This window comes from Lutra lutra, chromosome 1 (genome assembly GCF_902655055.1).
Source record: "Lutra lutra chromosome 1, mLutLut1.2, whole genome shotgun sequence".
Taxonomy (NCBI): Eukaryota; Metazoa; Chordata; class Mammalia; order Carnivora; family Mustelidae; genus Lutra; species Lutra lutra.
In genome coordinates this window covers 186,544,188-186,565,034 of record NC_062278.1, presented here as the reverse complement: position 1 = coordinate 186,565,034, position 20,847 = coordinate 186,544,188, and the positions used below count along the sequence as shown (strand labels likewise).

At 41.2% G+C, this 20,847-nt stretch overlaps 1 protein-coding gene across 7 annotated transcripts in view; it reads right to left on the bottom strand.

The window, feature by feature from the left end:
- Nucleotides 1-2,922: 2,922 nt before the first annotated feature.
- FRMD4B (FERM domain containing 4B) overlaps nucleotides 2,923-20,847 on the bottom strand; it is a 332,329-nt gene continuing 314,404 nt past the window's right edge. For 6 of the 7 annotated variants that reach the window (XM_047747015.1, XM_047747034.1, XM_047746993.1 and 3 more), the window contains 7 exons: nucleotides 19,283-19,339; nucleotides 17,360-17,507; nucleotides 14,250-14,369; nucleotides 11,893-12,704; nucleotides 8,697-8,829; nucleotides 5,277-5,368; nucleotides 2,923-4,214 (listed from right to left, as the gene is read on the bottom strand). In XM_047747015.1, coding sequence (XP_047602971.1) covers nucleotides 4,111-4,214; nucleotides 5,277-5,368; nucleotides 8,697-8,829; nucleotides 11,893-12,704; nucleotides 14,250-14,369; nucleotides 17,360-17,507; nucleotides 19,283-19,339 — 1,466 coding nt within the window. In that variant the 3' untranslated portion in view covers nucleotides 2,923-4,110. The remainder of the gene's footprint in view (nucleotides 4,215-5,276; nucleotides 5,369-8,696; nucleotides 8,830-11,892; nucleotides 12,705-14,249; nucleotides 14,370-17,359; nucleotides 17,508-19,282; nucleotides 19,340-20,847) is intronic. The other variant, XM_047746997.1, reaches the window with a different exon arrangement.

Genomic DNA, 20,847 nt, shown 5'->3' with positions numbered 1-20,847 from the left:
CCGCCACATGACTTCTGACAAATGACTTGTCCTTCTCAAAACTCAGCTCCAGTAACATGGAGATAACATCAAGGCCCTGCGCTGCTGTGGTGGGGATTAGAGCTGCTCCTACACACGGCACTTCACGCCAGCCTGGCACACACTGGCCCAGAAATCTATGAATGCCAACTCAGTTTTGTAGCAGGACATGCTTATTTTCTTGCTTTTCTGGGGTGGCACAAGGATGGGGGATGGAGAGGAGGCAGGAGAGTCCGATGAGGACCCAGAGGAGGGGACTGGACTGGAGTGGGAAACGTGAAGAACACGAGAGGCAAAGGGCTTGAGCAGAAAGTTGGAGAAGAAGGATGAGTTAAGTTTTGCATCTGGGCCGGGCTCCGTTTCTGTGTTAAACAGATTTTTCTCTTTGGAGATGAACTGCATCTCCACGCCTTGTGAGGTCACAGGGAATGATGAACGACTTGCCTTACTAACGTGCGCGGATGGGAACCTACTGTGCAGAGCTCCAGGTTCGCGGTACTCAGAGGGTGGTCCAGACGCTCTTGTGACCGTGAGCCCTGAGTCGTCCGTGGAATTGTTGGATCAACGGATTGTAGCCTGAAACTAACAGAACGCTGTGTATTAACTTGAGTGAGGAACACGGAGAGTTAAGAAACTGTTAGCGGAACGTGAATCGAAGTTCAGTTCAGAAAGTGTTCAGAATCTGTGATTATGACTCGACAGAGTAGTTTTATGCCCGATGAATCTAATAATGAGCAGGAATGTATATCTTTGTATCTATTTGTTTTTTCCACTTCCCTAGGATTTCATTTTTTTAAATTAACGTGTTTTCCTTGGCAATTCATTTTTGACTTCACAGAACTAGAGGCCACAATAGTTGAACATTTAAAAAAAACTTGTTTTTTACCATTGATCCTTTGGAAATTACTCTAGAAAATCATCTCAACTTTTCTACTGTCCTGCAGAAAAGTCATTATTCCACTTCCAAATGCTCTGAAGCACTAAGACCTGAAGGAACTCTTCAGTCTGAACCTTTGTTCCTAAGAACAGGCCAAACTAACAGTTTGAAACAGTTCTGGAATCTTTATTACTTGTAATGTTAAGCTTCTATGAGTACAAGAATGAATTTTGAAGAATTTTCTGAAATATAGAAAAAATATGAACAGCAGGAAGGTGAGGCAATTAAAAAAAATCCACCTTGTAAAATATACATCTTTATGAGGTAGATCCATATATATTGATACAGAGAAGCCCAAGCTACACTAGGTGAAAAAAACAAGTTGTAAACTGTCCTTGTAATATGCTGAATTTTAAAAACACTACTGTATGCATAGAAGAAAATGTGAACTAACAGAAAATAAATGACCAATCCTTACATCTGGTCACATTAGGCTCCCAGGGCACAGTAATGTTCTTATGTTATGTATCTGCTGTGTGTTTGAATTAAAAAAATTTTTTTTTTGTATTTAAAATTTTTATCAGGAAGATATGACACCTTGTAATGAGAAAACAGATCGATGGGTTATGTTGAATAATTTACCTCTGCCATGTTTTGGTTATTAATAAACACACCAAATGTGCTAGAGAGAGGTTTTCATAAAAAGGGGGGAAAAATCATACAGCAGGGCCACTCCATTTCTGTATCTTTTTTTTTTTTTTTAAGATTTATTTATTTATTTATTTGGCAGAGAGAGACCACAAGTAAGCAGAGAGGCAGGCAGAGAGAGAGAAAGAGGAGGAAGCAGTCTCCCTGCAGAGCAGAGAGCCCGACGCGGGGCTCGATCCCAGGACCCTGAGATCATGACCCGAGCCGAAGGCAGAGGCTTAACCCCCTGAGCCACCCAGGCGCCCCTGTATCTTTTTTTTAACCATTTGGGAGCCAAGTTCCATGTGCTATTTTGAAGTGTATTTGTAATTCTGAACATCCCCTTTCTTGAAGAGAAGAAGGTTATTTCCATCTGAGATACTTGCAGAGAAATATGAAGGTCTTCCTACATTTCATTTCCCATTCCCTTCTCCCTATTGTGCAGGATAAATAGATGTCAGATGAAACATTTTCTTGAATTTAAAAGACCTGGTTGGCAGTCGGCAAAACTAGGATGAATGACTTGTTACAAATAAACAACATTCGTGAGATTCGGAAGCCTAAAAATCCACATCTGTCATCCTCAGTGAGGCAATAAACTACTCTATTTCATCAATTCTAGGACAACTTTATTGTGAGACACAGCATTATTTTATGGAGCACTAAGAAAGAAAAAAAACACTGCCAATTCATTGAGAGCATGCCATCCATCAAAAGATGTATCCTGATTTCAAAGATGTAAATATGAAAAAAATGTGCATTTTGGCATCAACAGAATATTGTAATACTAATAACTGAAAATCTGCCATCTTGTCCAACATGATTACTTGAAGTAGAGCACTTTAAATAAAATGCTTTGAACCCTGAATGTAATGGAAGAAGACGTAAACATTTTCAGTAGCACACCTTCAGTTTTTATTGACCTATGTTAAAAAAAATAATAGGTCTTAAAAAGTCAGAACAGTAAAAGAATATGCAAAAGGGTATTTCTGTTTCTGGAAGGCTATACAAATATGCAAAAAGGAATAACTTATTTTTTTTGCATGTCTTCTTATTTGTTCCAAATTTTTCCCCCAAACTTCATATTTAATGATACAAATGACTAAGGACCAGTTTAACAAATCATCTTTATGTATATATTACATGCTTTGGAATATAGATAGAAAATGTTCCAAAAAACTTGTTCAGAAACTTCTCTATTCACAATATGAACATGAAACCTGTATAAAAGGGGGGAAGGGAGCACCTTTTATGGAATATTGAAGCAGAGTGAAGATGACAAAAAAGAGCAATCTAGAATATGGAAATTTTTTTGTTTCATTTTGTCTTTTGTTTTTTTAAAAAAACACACTACAATAAACCATAGCTAATTAGTTCTTCGGAGTAAAGTATGAGGTAGTTTTAGCCTCATAATTAAATCTTCTGCAGCTTGGAGTATTTTGTTTTTGTTTTTTTTTAATGACTAATCTTGTTTTTGTCATTTGGTGACTTAGAACCCCCCCCCCCCACCCTGCGGAATCTGGACAATATGCTTACTTTTCTAATGTTCACCATTTTAAGGCACACAATTCATCGACCATGCTGTGGCTTTTTTTTTTTTTTTTTCATTTCATTTTGTTTTGGGTTCTTTCTGTATTACCTTAAAGTACTTTTTCAAACTCTGGATTAGAAAAACTTTCCATATCAGGTCTGCCATTTCCAATGGCAGCTGAATGGGAGAGTTACCAGCCTGAATAATATAACCCATCAGGCCACTGGTGTAGAAAGAAAAAAAGGAACCCAATAATATTGTACCTTAGAACATTCTCCAAGCAGAGTTTGTCAATTCAGTGGGCTGCTTTGTTTTTCCCAATCTGCTACCATAAAGTTATATTACAGGATGCTACAGCAATAAGTCTCTCCAGAACCCATTTTACGGGGTTTATGAAAACCATCACTCTTTATAATATCCTAGAAACATTTACAACTCATTCAGAACTTCATGAGAATCCAGCTTCTCTTCAAGTAATTTTCCAATACTGTCTAAATGGTTCAGATGCGGGTAGAGAGAGCAAGTGATTCCTCGCCGGATCACAAACCCAAACTTTCTGAAGGTGAGTAATGACTAAGGAGCTTCTGCTTTCCCTTTTCTCATCATTCTGAATTGTGCTCTGCAATTTCCCGTCTTTCCTTCCTACTGGAGACCCTGAACGCACTGGTCACAGTTTTGCGGTTTGCCTTCAACAACTTTTATTCCCTTAAAAAGTGCTTGCTACTGATCGAGGCTGAGTCCTCCCTTGGCCACAGTTCCACCTGGCTCTGTCGGGTGAGTGCCCCGAGTGGGGGAAGGCAAGTCGTTCAGGGACCCGGTGCAGGCAGGCTCAGCCTCCGTGGGGGACTCCCTTCCGGGGCCAGTTAAGTCCTCTCTTGGACCTCGGATGCCTTTAGCTTTCTAGAGCCGAACAGTTTTCTGGGAAGACAACACATTTTGCAAGGCACACTAGTGTGAGGACGCAGCGCTTGGCCAAGAGGTCCGATGGCAGTTCAGACTAACGTTCCAGGCTTCGAATCTTCATGCCAGAACAGCCTCTGCTCCCTGCTCTCCAGGCTGTCCTCCGACCGGCTTCCCTCTGTGCTGATCTCTGGGTACTGTCTAGTAAAGGAAACCAGGAGAGTTATTACTTGTCGTCATTTTTATTACCAGAGTAGAAAGAGGACTCTACTCAAAGAATTAGTAGAAAGCAATGTCAAGGCAAAGGATGACGGCGTGTTCTTTCCTTGTCCTATTGGCGCATTGTCAAAAAGGCCCATGCAAGGTGTACTTGATTCTCTAGGGAGATATTCCTTTGTCTCACTTATTTTTAACCACGGATTAGGATCCAGATTGTGGTAAGTTACAGGTTAACTCGTAGTTTTTTTTCTTTTCTTTTTTTTTTTTTTTTTGTCGGGAAGAAGTACAGATAACTTTGGTCTACCATAAAAAGATTATGGTTATAGTTTTATTGCCCTGTAGGTCATTAACTGGTTTTTTAATCTTATTTAGTAATCTTATTCCAACGTCTTATCTTTCATTGGGTTGAATTCAGTCTTTTGAATTCTCTGGGAAGCAGCTTTCCCATTCTGTTAGTTCTCTCATTAATGAGTTAAAGAAATCTTTGACACATGCCCATTTCCTCTCTGTGTGAAAGTCGTATTTTTAACTTTTTAAAAAGTATTTTTGACAGCCACATTTTAAATATTCTTCACATTAAGGGAATATGCTAGATGCTTTCCTCAGGGACAAAGGAATATATTTAGCGGCAGGCAGGGGCACCCAGGGACAAACCTTACATCCCTAGGGTCCATGGACCGAGCATAAATGGGAAACAACATTGCATACAAAAATCATAGGCATACTTGGATGGCATAGCCAAAGGAAGGCATCCTATCACACAAACCATTCCAATAAGCAAAACCTCATTCCTGCAGCAGTCACTTAGAACAGGTTAGAGAGTTAGTAGGTTTCTTTTCATTGTAAATTTCTTTAGTCATGTTGGTTAAAAAGTCACTGGGAGGAGAGCTGAGGAAAGGAATACTACATGAAATCAGGTATTCAGTGTTTTCCTCTACTATAAACACAAAGTCGGAGTTCCACAGCTTCACACACCAGCCAGAACAAGGCAGACTCCTGCTACGAGGGCAAGATGGAGAAGATGGTGCTGAGGGCTCTACTTACTACAGCTGGCTACACTGAGCAAAAGAGAACTGAAAACTGATCTCATTTCGGGAGACACAACCATTCTCCGCGATAGAAGCCCTCGGCGTTGCCTAGTAGAGGGAGAGTTAGATTAGGAAGAGGATGGGAAATGGAAAACAGGAAGCCAAGGGGGGAAAAATGTTATTTGAAAACACACTTACAGCATAGAGCCAAGAATCTGACTGCATTATATTCTAGGGAGCATAAGAGATGTTGCCATTTTTGATTTTAGAAAGTTTCTGCCACTGACAATTATGCCACAGCATACTTGGAAATAAATTTTTATTGGTAAAAATGTGTAGCTTTCTGTCAATGTTAAGAGCCAGACACTCTGGGGGAGAAGATCTTGAAATACTATGTACTTGCTTTGTTTAAAAATTATTTAAATCTTTAACTTCAGGGCAGAGCTAAAGTTTTTCTTTTTTATCTTTATCTTGAAACCCAATTTCTTCTTTTTTTTTTTTTTTTTTTTTTTTTTTTTTTTAATATTTTATTTATTTATTTGTCATAGAGAGAGAAGCGAGAGCAAGCACAGGCAGACAGAGTGGCAGGCAGAGGCAGAGGGAGAAGCAGGCTCGCCGCCAAGCAAGGAGCCCGATGCGGGACTCGATCCCAGGACGCCGGGATCATGACCTGAGCCGAAGGCAGCCGCTTAACCAACTGAGCCACCCAGGCGTCCCAAAACCCAATTTCTTCTTTTAAAAAATTATGTTTTCCTCAAAAATTACAATTTTACAGCAAATTTCTAAAACTTAATGGATGGCTGTTGTGATACTTGCTTTGTTAGTAGGTCAAGTTAAATTGGTCACTCTGAGGTCTATAAAAAAAAAAATCCTTAATAGGCAAATAGATGGAAACAAGCACACCCGTACCTCTGTTGCTGGGAGGGTAAATTGGCAAATCTTTCTGGAAAGCAAGTGCTTAAAAAAATACACTTTTCAATTTAATCCATTAATTCTACTTACTAGAATGTATCCTAAGGCAATAATCTGGAATTCAGACAAATATTTGCACAAAGACATTAACAGCAACATTATAATAAAAAATGAGAAAATCTAAGAACCATTCAAATTCAAAACATGGGAACTGTTAAATGAAGTATGATAGATTTACTGAGTGTAATGTTATGTGGAAAACATAAAATAAGGTTTAAAGAGTTTTAAAAAAATATGGGAACATGTTTATATTGTGATATGAAGTATAAAACTAGGATGCCGAAGACAATGAAAGGTGTACAACTGAACATAAAGTTATCATTATGGTCATGGTCATTATGAACATGTAAAAAGGGATACTGGAAAATGGAGGAATGTGTCAAAATGCTAATGGCTACCATCTCTAGATGGCAGAAGATTTCCTACTTATTTATCCCTTTATTATTTTCCTAATTTTTCCACAATGAGCTCATACGATGTGCATGTGAACACACACAATAGAGATCTTTAAATAGTTTCTAATTTCCTGTAGATTACCCCCCCTCTGACACCAGACTCCATGTCAAGCCATCTTGGGCTGGCTCTCTGAGAAAGACAGGCATACTTGGTAAAAACAGATTTTCTCCAAAAATGTTTACTACTTCCTGAGTCCAGTGAAAGTGGTGTTAACGATTTCCAAACTGTCTTATGCGCTTTGGTACTGTTTCTCACATAGTCCGTGAAAAGGAAAGTCGAACTATTACAAACGGGGAAAACTATTTGCAGATGAATCATACAAAATGATGAGAACTGGCTTGAAAAAGTGAAGCTCCAGTTTTGGGCCAAAGGCATTTTAGTTCTTGCTCCTAACTCATTTGCAAGCATTATTTACAGAAACCCAAGCTATCTGAAGTCCCCTGAGGTATATTTTCACAAAAATTCTATTTTGAGCACCTCCTTTGTTGAGTTGAGACAATTGGCCTAACAGTTCAAGCCAAGAAAAACTCTCCTTGAACAAGGAGAAGAAAAATAAGGTTTAGGGGATTGAATACCTCCAAATCATTTGTAACACTGAGTACTTTATTAAGAAATTATGATTTCACTCATGTGTGGAATTTAAGAAACAAAACAGATGAACACAGTGGAAGGGAAAAAAATAAAAGAGAGAGAGGGAGGGAAGCAAACCATATGAGACTCTTGACTATAGAGAACAAACTGAGGGTTGATGGAGGGAGGTGGGTGGGGGATGGTCTAGACGGGTGATAGGGATTAAGGAGGTCACTTGTGAGGAGCACTGGGTGATGTACATAAGTGATGGGTCACTGGCTTCTACTCCTGAAACCAATTTTACCATACAGGTTAACCAACTAGAATCGAAATAAAAAATTGAAGTAAAAAAAGAAAAGAAATTAACCTCTCAAATTCACTAGGATAGACACTTTGACAAGTTATTGCCTGTGTAAGTCTCCCTATGCCTGAAGCAATTTGACCTAGAGCAAAATTATATAAAAACAAAATGCTCAGGGCACCTGGGTGGCTTAGTGGGTTGAAGCCTCTGCCTTCGGCTCAGGTCATGATCCCAGGGTCCTGGGGTCGAGCCCTGCATCGGGCTCTCTGCTCAGCAGGGAGCCTGCTTCCCCCCTCTTTCTCTCTGCCTGCCTCTCTGCCTACTTGTGATCTCCGTCTGTCAAATACATAAATAAAATCTTAAAAAAAAAAACCCTTTAAAAACAAAACAAAACGCTCTATTTCTTGGCATGATGGGTGTGCATTATATTCTGTGAAAAGTAACAGGGAGAAAAGACCTCTTCAAACTTAATTCCTGCATCTACAAATAAGTGAAAAACGTGTAATGCGGAGTTAGTCCTCTTTCTTAAAATCACATTTTAACAAATTGTTCTTGTATATTTCCTCCCAATGTTTACAAAGAACCATGATTACAAATAGGACAGCTGGGTGTGTCTGTAGCAAATGTTCACTGAAATCAAGCCCACCAACTGTCTATGAGGAATGTTGATGTGAACAGCCTTTTCTGGAGTAGGAGGTATTTTTTCTCCAAGGTTCCAGGAGAGTCTTAAATGGGTATATCAGTAATACCATTTAAAGTACTACAATTAAAAAAAAAACCATCAGATACAGAATTTAAGACCTTCCTGAAGACTATGGAACGAAGTCAAATTTCAACATTCTAGATGAGGAGTCAACAAACCTTTTCATAAAAGGCCAGATGTTTTTGGCTTTGTTGGCCCTGAGGGCTCTGTCACTACTCCACTCTGCCCTGTACAAAAACAGCCACAGATGAAATGTACATGAATGAACATGGCCGTTTTCCAATAAAACTTAATTTACAAAAACAGGTGGCAGCTGCTTTTGGCCCGTAGGCTATATAGTCTGGTGATTTTTGAGCTTTCATAAAATAGAATCGAATTCCTCAATTATTTGACCAGGAAGAGGCTACTAGAATGTTGGAGCATTGCTTTCTCACCTGGCTGGAGAGGGCAAAGGATTATAGATGTTGCCGTAGCAGCTGGTGTAGGAAGAATGTGCCGGGGTCTCGTAGTCAGATAGCCCTACTGCTATCTGGGTCCTCCAGTTCCCGGAAGCATTTGTAGAAGATACTAGAAATAAAAAGGGAAAGAGACAGAATTAGTGCAAATATTCAAAGCAAAGACTATTTAGGCCATTTAGATGTACATTATAATCATCCATGTGCAGAGATTAAAAGCCAATGTTTTATCCTATTCCAGTTTAGTCACTGGCCATGTGACCTTGGGCAAATAGTTTATTCTCTTTAAGTCTCAGTTTCTTCACTTGTAAAGTGGGGATAATAATGCAAATATACCCTGTACAGGGATGATACCAGGATTAAATAAGGTTATATATGAGAATGTTTAGCACTGTGGCTGGTATAGAGTAAACACCCCCAAAATGACAACTATTGGTGTTATCAATGGGAATAAAGTTAATTGAAAGGCAGGCTGTAAACAATACCCTACCAGACCAGTCGAAAAAACATTCTCATATATGGAGAGAGTCTCTCCATTCTGGCTAGGGTGGCTGGACAGATAAGGCTTTATTTGTCAAGATAAGATGACCAGTTTGAGTTTCTCAGAGGCCTTTGGAGGAAAAGCACTCCACAAGTTGACCTGTTGGGACATGACTTGTTCCTTGGCCCAAGGCAACCAGCTGCTAGCAGGATCCACGCATAATTTTTCCCTTAAAAATAAGTGTGTGTGGTGGAAAGGGGGGAGAGTATAAGTAGTACAGGAGGGAATTAGTTCTACTGAGGGACTGAACTAGAACAAGACAAGGGCACAGTTTGGGACCAAAGCCCAGTGAACGTCACATCATGGAGTGTTTGCTGTCCTCTCTCTAAAACCAATCCTGCTCCATGCCCGGGATGCAGGTGACCACAACGCCAAGCCGGTCCAAGACCAGCACTGCTCATGGATGCTTCCGGTCACCCTCGATTTCCTGTTCTTGGTGGCCACCTTCCTCCTCTCTCATACCCACAAAGCCCTCGTGACCAGTGCACGGCAGACGCCTTTCAAAACTCATCTGTGGCCCCAGATGCCATGAGGTTTTTGACTCAAAGATGTAATTCCCTCACTTTGAGTTTCTAAGAATGTTGCATAACTCTGAGTCAGAGGCTGTGAAGCTTGGTGGTTAAGGTGTCAGAGCTGGGAGGGAATTCCCACTCAAGCACTTGCGAGCTCCCGGGCTTGGCCAGGGTCATTTCCACTCTCTAAACCAGAACCGCCTTCACAGCTAGATGAGGACAGCGATAACAGACCTAACAACAGCACTCATGATCTGTGGCACACATTAGATGGGATGGGGCAGTAAGGCACCGAGCATGCGGTGTGGCCCAGGGGAAGCTGCCAAGAGATGGTGGCTGTCATTACCACCAAAACGGAGTCACCAAGAGAGTCTTTATATGCCGCAAGGAACCACAAAACTCCTGACTATTTTGGCAGATAATAGGAAACACTCCCTGGCGCATGCCTGTTGTTATACATTTTTGTAGCTATGAAATGTTGACAGGAATGAGGAAAATTCCAAAAGGGAATTTTCTCAAGGAGCTCTAATTCCATCCCTTTAATTCTTTAATGTGGAATGCCTTTTGGTCTGTGGGGCCAAATTCTCCAGCTACCCGCCAGGCCCCTCCTGAGGAAGCACTAAGTCCTTTCTCACCTTTGCTCCAGACACTGGGTCAACCACCAGTAACGCTGTGGTTTCCAAGGTATACACCTACTCGTCGCCAGCCTCCCTGCTTAAGATGGCATCACCCCAGCCCTGTGCCCTGATGACCATCCATATATACATCTCAGCCCTCCTTGTTGGTTCCTTCTAACACCCTCCTGGTGTTTGTTTTCCGAAAGATTCTCATGCCGTGCCCTGAACTTAGGGTGGGGGGCAGGGAAGAAAGGTGTTCCCTAGATAAGAGCCATAACTAACCAGGAATAAGGACAGGAGCCTTTTCATATGTTAGATGTGGTAATAAATGGGAAAGTTCTAGCGGAAGTCCAAAGTCCTCCAGAACAGAGGAGACTGTAAACCCAAACAGAAATCTCCATGGCAATGCCTCTGGTCAACAAGCTTGGGAAATTTTTAAAGGCACAGTCTTCGAGGACTCTTACGCAATGATTTGGGAATCCCCGTGCTGTGTCTTACTAAAGGGGTCATGCCTGAAAGAGGGGAAGAACGCATGACTTCAGGTTTTCACGTAGTTCAAGAACTCATTCATTTTAAAGCCTAAAAATTGCTTAATGTGTATACATTCCTCTGCTGCTGACTGGACTGTGCGCTCCTCAAGGCCAGAAACTGGGTCAACATTGGCTCCTCAGCATCCGGGATCTGCCTGCTTGTTTGTTGAATCAATGAAACCCGAGGCAAACACTCCTCTTTCCCCTCATTTCTGTACTTGGTGAGGTTAGTAAACAGTAAGTCTGCCATGGATTTTAGTGGAGTGAGGGGCCAAAGTCCGTGTGTGAGGGAACCTCTCTAACCAAAATTATCTTTGAAAATCCCTTACGTCAACCCTAACGTAGAGTATATATGACAACTTACTGAACTGAGTCAAGGTATTGGAAGCACGTAGAACAGTACCAGGAACAGAGCTTACAAATTACTGGCTCCCATCAGAATTGTTAGGAACCTCACATGGCCACCCGAACTTTCAAAACCAACTGCCCTTAGAGGATCAAGTTCCTGGTGGTGAACAGGGTAGGATGCATAGTCCTAATGTTTTCTGTTTACCTGATGGGTTTACTCTACTTTTTGAACAGGTCAGACATCAGGGACCTGCACACTTTTATGACATGTGGAAAAGATACACTATTTGAAAACCCCTCATTCAGGGCAGCAGAGAGTAGGTGCTCAATGAACACTTGTTGGATTGGAATCTACCAATTGCTACAGTGGACTCCCACGGGACTGTGTTCTAATTTTAGTCTATGTACTGATGAAGCGAGCACCGCGGACTATGTTCTTTGGAAAGACAAAGAGAAGAACTATTTTCAAGTTGGCGATTCTTACTGTGGCCCCATGGAATGGTACCAGGGTCACGACCTTGGGGACTGGTCCTGTGATTCCATGAGGGGAATGGTTTGGGGGCAGCATGGGCAGGGGAGAGGAGGTAAATTCGATGCAGGGACCAAGAGCGTCCGCAGTGTTCTTACCGGAAGAGTAGGAGGATGTTCGGCTGCTGGGAGAACAGGGTACTTGCAGCCCTGCAAACCCCAAGCACCTCTGCGATCCCCTGTCTGAGTCAAAGCTAGTCTGTGGGCTGTGCCCCGGGTCCTTTTGTCCAGAGGCCCGCTGGTACCAGCCACGCAGGTGCTCTGCAACTAAGGCCTTGTGGATGTTTTTGGTGATGTGCTCCGACTTAGCAGCAGCCTTCCTAGGCAGCCGGAGAGTTGCATATGGGTTATGGGGCACATGGTCGACCTCATCCTCATGAAAGGACCTGCTGTAGTCCCGTTGGCGCTCGTATCCATAGTGGGCCGAGGAACGGTAGGAAGGATTGACGCTGTACTGTCCCTCCGTGTCATTCTCATAGACGTAGCCTCCGCTGTAATAAAGATCACACTCTGCATAGGGTGTGTACCCAGCAATATAGTAACTAGAAGAAGGTTGTTCCTGGCTCTTTGTGTAGACGCCATTCCTCAAACTATCCTTTTGTGCTAGGTTGGGCATGCTTCCTGAATTTGAAGTCGAAACATTCTGTTTCTTGGACCTTCTCCGGCCCCTGGCACGAGTGTCCAGAGTCTGGGTAGTGTAATAGGGGCCGGCGACGGGCGTCACGCAGTAATACTCCGTGCTTGACTGGCTGGTGTAGGAGGACCCGTCGTCCAGGATCTCCGTACTACTGCTTCTTTGGGATTTGGAGAGGGAGAAAAATGGCTTATCGCTGTCCATCTCAGATAGCAGGTGGGACTGAGACTCGAGGCTTCCACTGCGCTGGCGGCAATGCTGGGCTGAAGATTCGGGTCTGGGGGAGGAGAGAGGCCAATATGTAACAGAGGAAGAAAGGACGGACTGACTGAAATGAAACACATGATCATGGCGGTGAAGGATTTTATCATCCTGAACTGTCGTAAGACTCAAGGTTTCCAAAGCTGACTGCACAAGAGGACACATTTTTCATATAACCCATCGGCTGCCACACAGGTGCACTGTGTCATCGTCAGAAGGAGAAGAGAACCAGGTTCTAACAACTGTGCGATCCAAAGCCTTACTCGAGAGCGGGGAAGAGAACGGATGATGCACAAGCTGCATCAAAGCCTAAAAAAAAAAGCCCAAGCGTCTTTGGAGGTTCCTCTCTTCCACCAGGAGTGAAGGAGACACAGACTAGGGCAGAGGGAGCACTGCTCGGGGGAGAGCCTGGCTCTGACAGCAGACTTATCTGGGCGGGGGTTCTTAGCTCTGCCATCTCCCAGCTGTGTGAGCTTGGGTAAGACACTGAACCTCTCTTAATCCTCATCCCTAAAACGAGGAGGTAAAACAGGATCTGAGATCTACAGTTCGGCTTGTCATGTGTACTGAATAATATCAGGCATGTGGGGCACCTGGGGGGCTCAGTCTGTAAAGTGCCTTCGGCTCAGGTCATGATCCCAGGGTCCTGGGATCGAGCCCCACACTGGGCTCCCTGCTAAGTGGGGAGCCTGCTTCTCCCTCTGCCTGCCACTCACCCTGCTTGTGTTCCTCTCTCTCTGAGAAATAAATAAATAAAACCTTAAAAAAATTTTAAAAAATATCAGGCTTATAAAAGAGCTAGCGAGATCTGTTAGGAAGGACGTTAGGTTGAAGTTGGTGTAGAGGAGAATAACGACCATGACTTCCAGTGCTTTGACAAAACCTCAGATGCGAGGCCTTCTGGCCAAGCGTCTGCGATTTCATGTTGTTGGAGCCTTCGTTGTATCCCTGGGGGTTGCAGCTTTCTATAAGTTTGCTGTGGCCGAACCAAGAAAGAAGGCATATGCAGATTTCTACAGAAATTACGATTCCATGAAAGATTTTGAGGAGATGAGGGCTGGTATCTTTCAGAGTGCAAAGTGATTTTGGAATGTAAAGAATTTCTTTGGGTTGAGTTCAATTGAAGTTTGTCACTGACCTGTGTTCCTGAACTATGAAGCACGAATATTGGGTTATGGAATAGGTTGTCTTGATAAATAAACAACTAACAAAAAAAAAAAAAAAAAAAAAAAAGAGCTAGCGAAACCTTCCCTAAACGCTTCAAAGTGTTGCTCATGTCATTATCCTCATCCTCACCACCGAATAACAAACAGCGATGTCTGGCTGGGAAAACTAAGGCACACACACAAAAAAATCTCCTATCTACCCGCACAAAGCCTATTTTTCAGTACATTTTCTTTGCCAGTGTCACTGAACCGTTAAGTAGAAAGTGTGGATCTGTAACACAGTCCTGCTGCATCGAGTCCCTTAAAATGATTAAAACGCAAAACAAAGCAAAGCAAAACCAACAAAGTAAAGCAAAATCAACAGTGTCAAAGTCACTGGAAAGAAGCACTCTTACTCCAAGTGGCTGCTGCTGTAGGCATTTCGGGTCAGAACGGGAGTGGTGGGCATGCTCCGTCCACCGGGGGGCCGCCGCTCCAGGGTTTTGTAAGGGCTGCTGTGGGTCGACAGCATTTCCCTGTGATGGGAAGAAGAATGTGGGAGATGATGAGCCTCCTAGCATCTCTGGCCAACTGCCAACTCGTCAACAGCCAATTTGAAACTTAGTGGAAGCTGAAGGAAAGGAGCATTGAAGAAAACGGGGCAGGGGGGCGCCTGGGTGGCTCAGTGTGTTAAGCCGCTGCCTTCAGCTCAGGTCATGATCTTAGGGTCCTGGGATCGAGTCCCGCATCGGGCTCTCTGCTCAGCAGGGAGCCTGCTTCCCTCCCTCTTTCTGCCTGCCTCTCTGTCTACTTGTGATCTCTCTCTGTCAAATAAATAAAATCTTTAAAAAAAAAAAAAAAAAAAAAAAGAAAACGGGGCAGGGTGTCTTTGTGGTTTAGTATCCTTGTATGTCCTGGGTGAGTTTGAGGGGGAAACACAAGTGATCTTTCTAGTCATAAGGATGAAGGAAAAAAAAAAAAACCTTTTTTTTTTTTAAATTATAAACATATATTTTTATCCCCAGGGGTACAGGTCTGTGAATCGCCAAAACATTTTTTTTTTTAAAAAAAGAAGAATGTACTGAATAAAAGGGATTGAAAGCAACTAGAGCAAGGGCAACAAAGCCTTTTTCTATAAAGAGTCTAAGAGTAAATATTTTTGGCCTTGCAGGCCAGATGTGCCTGTTCTGACTGCTTTCCTGTGCCCCTGAGGGACAAAAGCAGTGTAGACAACGTGTACGTGAATGGGGATGGCTGTGAGCCGACAGGGCTTGACTGTGGATACTGAAAGTCAAATATCGTATAATTTTTCACGTCCCCCAATACTACTGCTTTTGACTTCCCCTCCAACTTTTTAAAAATATAAAAACCATTCTGAGCTTGTGGGCCACATAAAAATAAGTTGCAGGATGAATCCAGCCAGTGGGCTGTTGTCTGTGGGCCGTGGATTAGAAGGTAACATCTTTAAATCATCTTGTTGGCTACCCAGCACAGTGAGAACACAATCTGAAGTTCATTCTTTAATGAAAGGTGACTCTGATTATATTTTTACTTATCACAAAAGCATGTCAAGTTCACCGCAGAAAATTTTGAAAGTACAGATTAAAAAGAAAAACTTAAATATCTATCATCAGAAACCTCAGAGACAGCCAATCAACACTGACTATTTTCAGATATTTTTTACTAACCATACTTATAGGTATTTACAGTTTTTAACAACAACAAAATATAATCTTACCGCAGAAAATTTTTAAAGTACAGATTAAAAAGAAAAACTTAAATATCTATCATCAGAAACCTCAGAGACAGCCAATCAACACTGACTATTTTCAGATATTTTTTACTAACCATACTTATAGGTATTTACAGTTTTTAACAACAAAATATAATCTTACTCTATACTCTCTTTCAAAACTCACATTAAAAAAACTGTATCTAATGTTTTGTGTTGGTTACCATTCATCCACAATGTTATTTTAATGACAGTAGAGCATTCTACTGTAAGGATTTATAAATCATTTGAACAACTCACTAGTTGAGCATTTGGGTTGTTTTCAATTTGTCACTAGCGTAAACAGTAACGGGATGAGCATCCTGTAGTTAATTAATACAACAGGAAAAATTCCTCTAAGTGAAATTGCTGGATCAATGACCAAACCCATCTTAAACTATTAAGGAAGTAGGTATAGTAATTTTTAAGATAATGATTTCTGGTCGTAAGTCTTCCTTTTGCTTCAATAGCGTTGTTTCCCCTGATATAATAAATATATTTGTCCAGGCTGTCCAATGATAGAAATGTGCTATATCTATGCCAGTATTCTAGCCATTAGCCCACATGTGTGCCCATTAGCACTTGAAATGTGGCTAGCATGACTCAGAAGTAAATTTTTAATTTTATTTACTTTTAATTGCACTGGCTGGCACAGCTCTAGACACTTGGATTTCTATCGTTTAGGCAACAGTTCTAAAGGCTAATCTAACAGCTGGGCCTGATATGGTCTTTGACAAAGGAGAAATACAGCACGATGCTATTTTCCTAAGTGAAGAATTATTTAATCTAAATAATCTTCCTTTATTTTAAGACTAATTTCCCCCTTCACTGAGATGCAGTGTGACATATTGGTTAAAATCACTCCATAGGCTTTGGAATCAGGCTACATAGGTTCAAATCCTGATTCCAACACTTACAGGAACCCAACAGGTTATTCAAGCTTTCTGGTCCTCAGTGTACTTACCTGTAAATGGTAATGACAGTTGTCACACTACAGACTAAATTCATTAATACGTATTAAAATAGTTTGAACAGTGTCTGACATATAGTAAGCATTCAATAAATGTTAACTTCATTTTATTATTATTATTATGACAATGGCTGTATTTTTGGTATTTACAAGTCTTTTTTTCAATGAAATCATGGTATTATTTATGTGAACATTCTGATTAGGCAGAGTAAACATTTGGTAATTTATCTTAGGTCCTTTTTTTTTTTTTTTTTAAAGTAGTATTGATCCATGTAGCCAAATTCTGAGAATCACTGGTCTGTCATCTTTTTAAAAAACTGGTGTTATTGCCTGGATACTATTTGAGATATTCGAGAAGAAAAGTCACATTATCTATTTTACAGATTCAAAATGAGTGGAAGTCTCATTTCCCTTGGAAAGAGTGGAAGTCATTTCTGTCACTCACACTGATAGCGTGGTATTTAACATCCATTTCCTGAGAGCATGGGTTTTGAAATGGAACATCAGACGTTATATCCAAATCCAGATTATAAATAACGCCCCTGGAACCTAACATAAATCCAACGGACTTTAAAATATAGGAAAGTGCCAAATGCTTTGAAAAGAACTCTTAGAAATGTGCTCGTTGTCAACAACAAATAACGGGGTGAGTTTCTATGCTTTGGTTTTGCAGGATAACCCCTTCTGAAAGGATAAAAAGGCTAATGCCCCAAAGAGTCGACTGTTTTGGAGGAAAGGTCTCACGGCTGTGAAGCATCTGTCTCCCTGGAGATGGGATTTCTCACCTGGACTGCCTGGTCTCCACAAACTGTTCATTGACGGATGACTTTCTGAAATGGATTCGCTCAATACCGAGAGACTTGGGGGGAAGAATTCTTGGAGAATGAGGTACTGAACTTGGTCGCTGCCCAGCGAGAGTGAAGGTGTCATTGGCTATAATAAGTAAATGAGTGAATGAATCAGTAAGTAGGTAAATATATAAGGCAATAAATACCTTTCCAGCCCTCCAAAAAGCAAATCAGAAGATCTGATGTTTTTAGAAGTGTATTATTTCAGGACATTTATTTTTATACTTTATACACTAGAAAACGGAAATTACTGAATACAATTGACCCTTGGACAACACAGGTTTGGACTGCATGGGTCCACTTACACACAGATTTTTTTTTTTCCGATAAATATAGTACAGTATAGTAAATGCATTTCCTCTTCCTTATGATTTTCTTAATAACATTTTCTCCTCTCTAGCTTACTTGACTGTAGGAATACAGTATATAATACATTTAACATACAAATATGTGTTAATTGTTTAAGTTAATGATAAGGCTTCTGCCAAAACTAGGCTGTTAGTAGTTATGTTTTGGGGTAGTAAAAGTTATACTTGGATTTTCAACTACCGGGAGTGGGACCACACCTAACCCCCACATTTTTCAAGGGTCAACTATTCTCTTGTGGGCCTGATCCAAATTTTCCCAGTTTAGTAGGTAATAAAAGCAATAACTATATTCTCTGAGCAGAGAAATCATTCTGGTAGAATGGGTGATACTATAGTTTTTCTAGAATTATATTAAAGAAAACCCCCAGTGTGTATAGGGCCAAAAGGAAGTTGGCCAGTAAAGCTGGCGTGGATCACTTTTGTTCACCTTTCAAGTTCTTAGGCCTCGTTGGCCGACCAGACGCTCATCCTACCATTGAAAGTGGTATAACTGATGTATGCTGAGTTATCAGAGACTTGTTATGTCTCCTGCTGACATCTGCATTTTCAAAGAGGAATGGAAAACATGACCCAGCTTCAGCTCAAAGGAAAAATTTTGGAGTGGTGGAGTCTGATGCACCATCAAACTTGGGGTGGGGTGGGGATGGGGGAGATAAAGCCGTATGGGTTAGTGGCTTCCCAGAATTCTTTACATCATATCAGACAGTCACTCCTCTGCTTAAGCACCAGGGATTACAAGGAAGCACTTTCCTACTCGATATGAAATCCATTCCATCATCAAATGTGCTGAACAAACACAGGCCATCAAAACATGTGGCCTTCCTCTAGGAAACCAATACAATGACATGTAACCCAGTTTCTTCCTAAGGAAAATAAACTCCTAGCCATCCAGAATACAGGGATAATCAAAGTCTACACTATATTTCACAGTTTGAGATAAGGCTCCAAATATAGAAGATTCACCATTGGGAAAGTTGCATGAAAGGCTCTGAATATCTATACAAATCCCCATGAACCTGTAATTACTTCAAGAGAAAACATTTAAAAAAAATCCTACAGAGGGGTGGCTGGCTGGCTCAGTCAGTAGAGCATATGACTCTTGATCTCAGGGTCCTGAATTCAAGCCCCACCTTGGGTGGGGAGCCTACTTAAAAGTAAAAAAAAAAAAAAAAGGAAAGAAAAAAGTAAATAACTAAGAATGCTAATTTAAAAAGTTCTATAGAGGCTCACAAACCCTTACTGATAGACTGACTTAGTTGCATAATAGTATTCTGATTTCCTAAGTTCAAGTGGTCTGTATGGTACTGTGTTTAATGCTGAGTTAACCTCAGTAGAAGCTCATCATAATCTCCCTTCCCCAACCATTCTGTATAAATGTAAGTTAGTTCATTCTACTTTTCCCAAAAGAATAACACATAGGCTTTACTTCAAGAAATTGTCTTAATATTTCAGAACATATGACATTTGAAAATGAAAAAGAAGAGCTACTCACAATCATCATAGGTGGTAGTGTCAGACAAGGAGCTGCTCTCCGATGGGATTATGTCTTCTGTGAATAAAAGTAAGTGCCTTTAGAATAACTGGGCATTATATACCTACAGTGAATTTCATAAAGCAATTCTCAATACAGTGCATTTTATTTTTATTTAGTAAGTATAAATAATTATAGTGCATTAAGAATAATTAATAAGAATGGAATCATTTACTAGTAAAGATATAAACATCTTAGAATTGTACAAATATAATACTGGACTATTTCTTTTATTTTTTTATTTTTTAAAGATTTTATTTATTTATTTGACAGAGAGAGAGAGAGACAGCAAGAGAGAGAATAGAAGCAGGGGGAGTGGGAGGGGAAGCAGGCTTTCTGCTGAGCAGGGAACCGGATGTGGGACTTGATCCCACGACCCTGGGATCATGTCCTGAGCCAAAGGCAGATGCTTAATGACTGAGCCACCCAGGTGCCCTGACACTGGACTTTTTCCTAAAATGGAACAGATTTAGGGGCTCTTGGGTGGCTCAGTCAGTTAAGCATCTGACTCCTGATTTTGGCTCAGTCATGGGAGTCCCAGGGTTGTGAGATCAAGCCCCACACTGGGCTCCACTCTCAGCAGAGTCTGCTTGAGATTCTCTCTCCCTCACTCTCTGCCCCTCCCCCACTCATGCACTCTCTAAATAAACAAATAAATAAAATCTTTAAGAGAAATGGAACTGATTTCAATGCAGTTTTTGTTTTCAATTTATTTTCAATCTAGCTTCTACATGGCATGAAAACTTTACCTTATACATTGAGAGCTTACGACCAATAAACTGGAAAGAAAAATCACGCCATTCATGTCATAAATGTGAAATGTTATGCAAAATACAGTTGAACCCTCATTTGAAAATGAGGGTTGGAAATAACTGCTGTTAGTATAAATTATTTTTCGACCCCTCCCTGAAGACAAGGGCCTTTTCTTAATAGGTGAACACTTGGTGGTGCACGAGCACTTCAGTTAGACCCGGGTTTCTCATGTGGCACTACTGACATTTTGGACTGGACCATCTTTGCTGGGGGGAGCTGTCCTTTACATTGTAGGATCTCCAGCCTCCAACCGCTGTCAAACAGCAGCTCCGCCACGCCCCGTATCGACAACCAAAAATGTCTGAGGATATTGCCAAACATCCCTAGGGGTGCAAAAGTGCTCTTGGTTGAGAAGCCCTGAATTAGACAGACCTGGGTTCCCATCTTGGTTTTGACACTTACTAGCTGTGAGACCTTGGACAAATGACTTCACTCCTCTTGGTCTCACTACGAAGTGTGCAGTGCTAAGGTGATTAAAATAACAGATGTCAAGCCCTTAGCCCAGCTCCTTGTACAGGACAGATGCTCAATAAATATTAGCTATAGTTATTGCTTTTATTACCTAGACACAGCATTCTGGTGGTTGGAAATACCCATAATGTTCCTAAGTATTAGTGCTACCCATCCACTGTTAAAAAAAAAATGTATGTAGCAACAGGAGGCAACACAGATGTGCACATCTGCCTTGGCAAATCATTCCACACCCAGGGTCA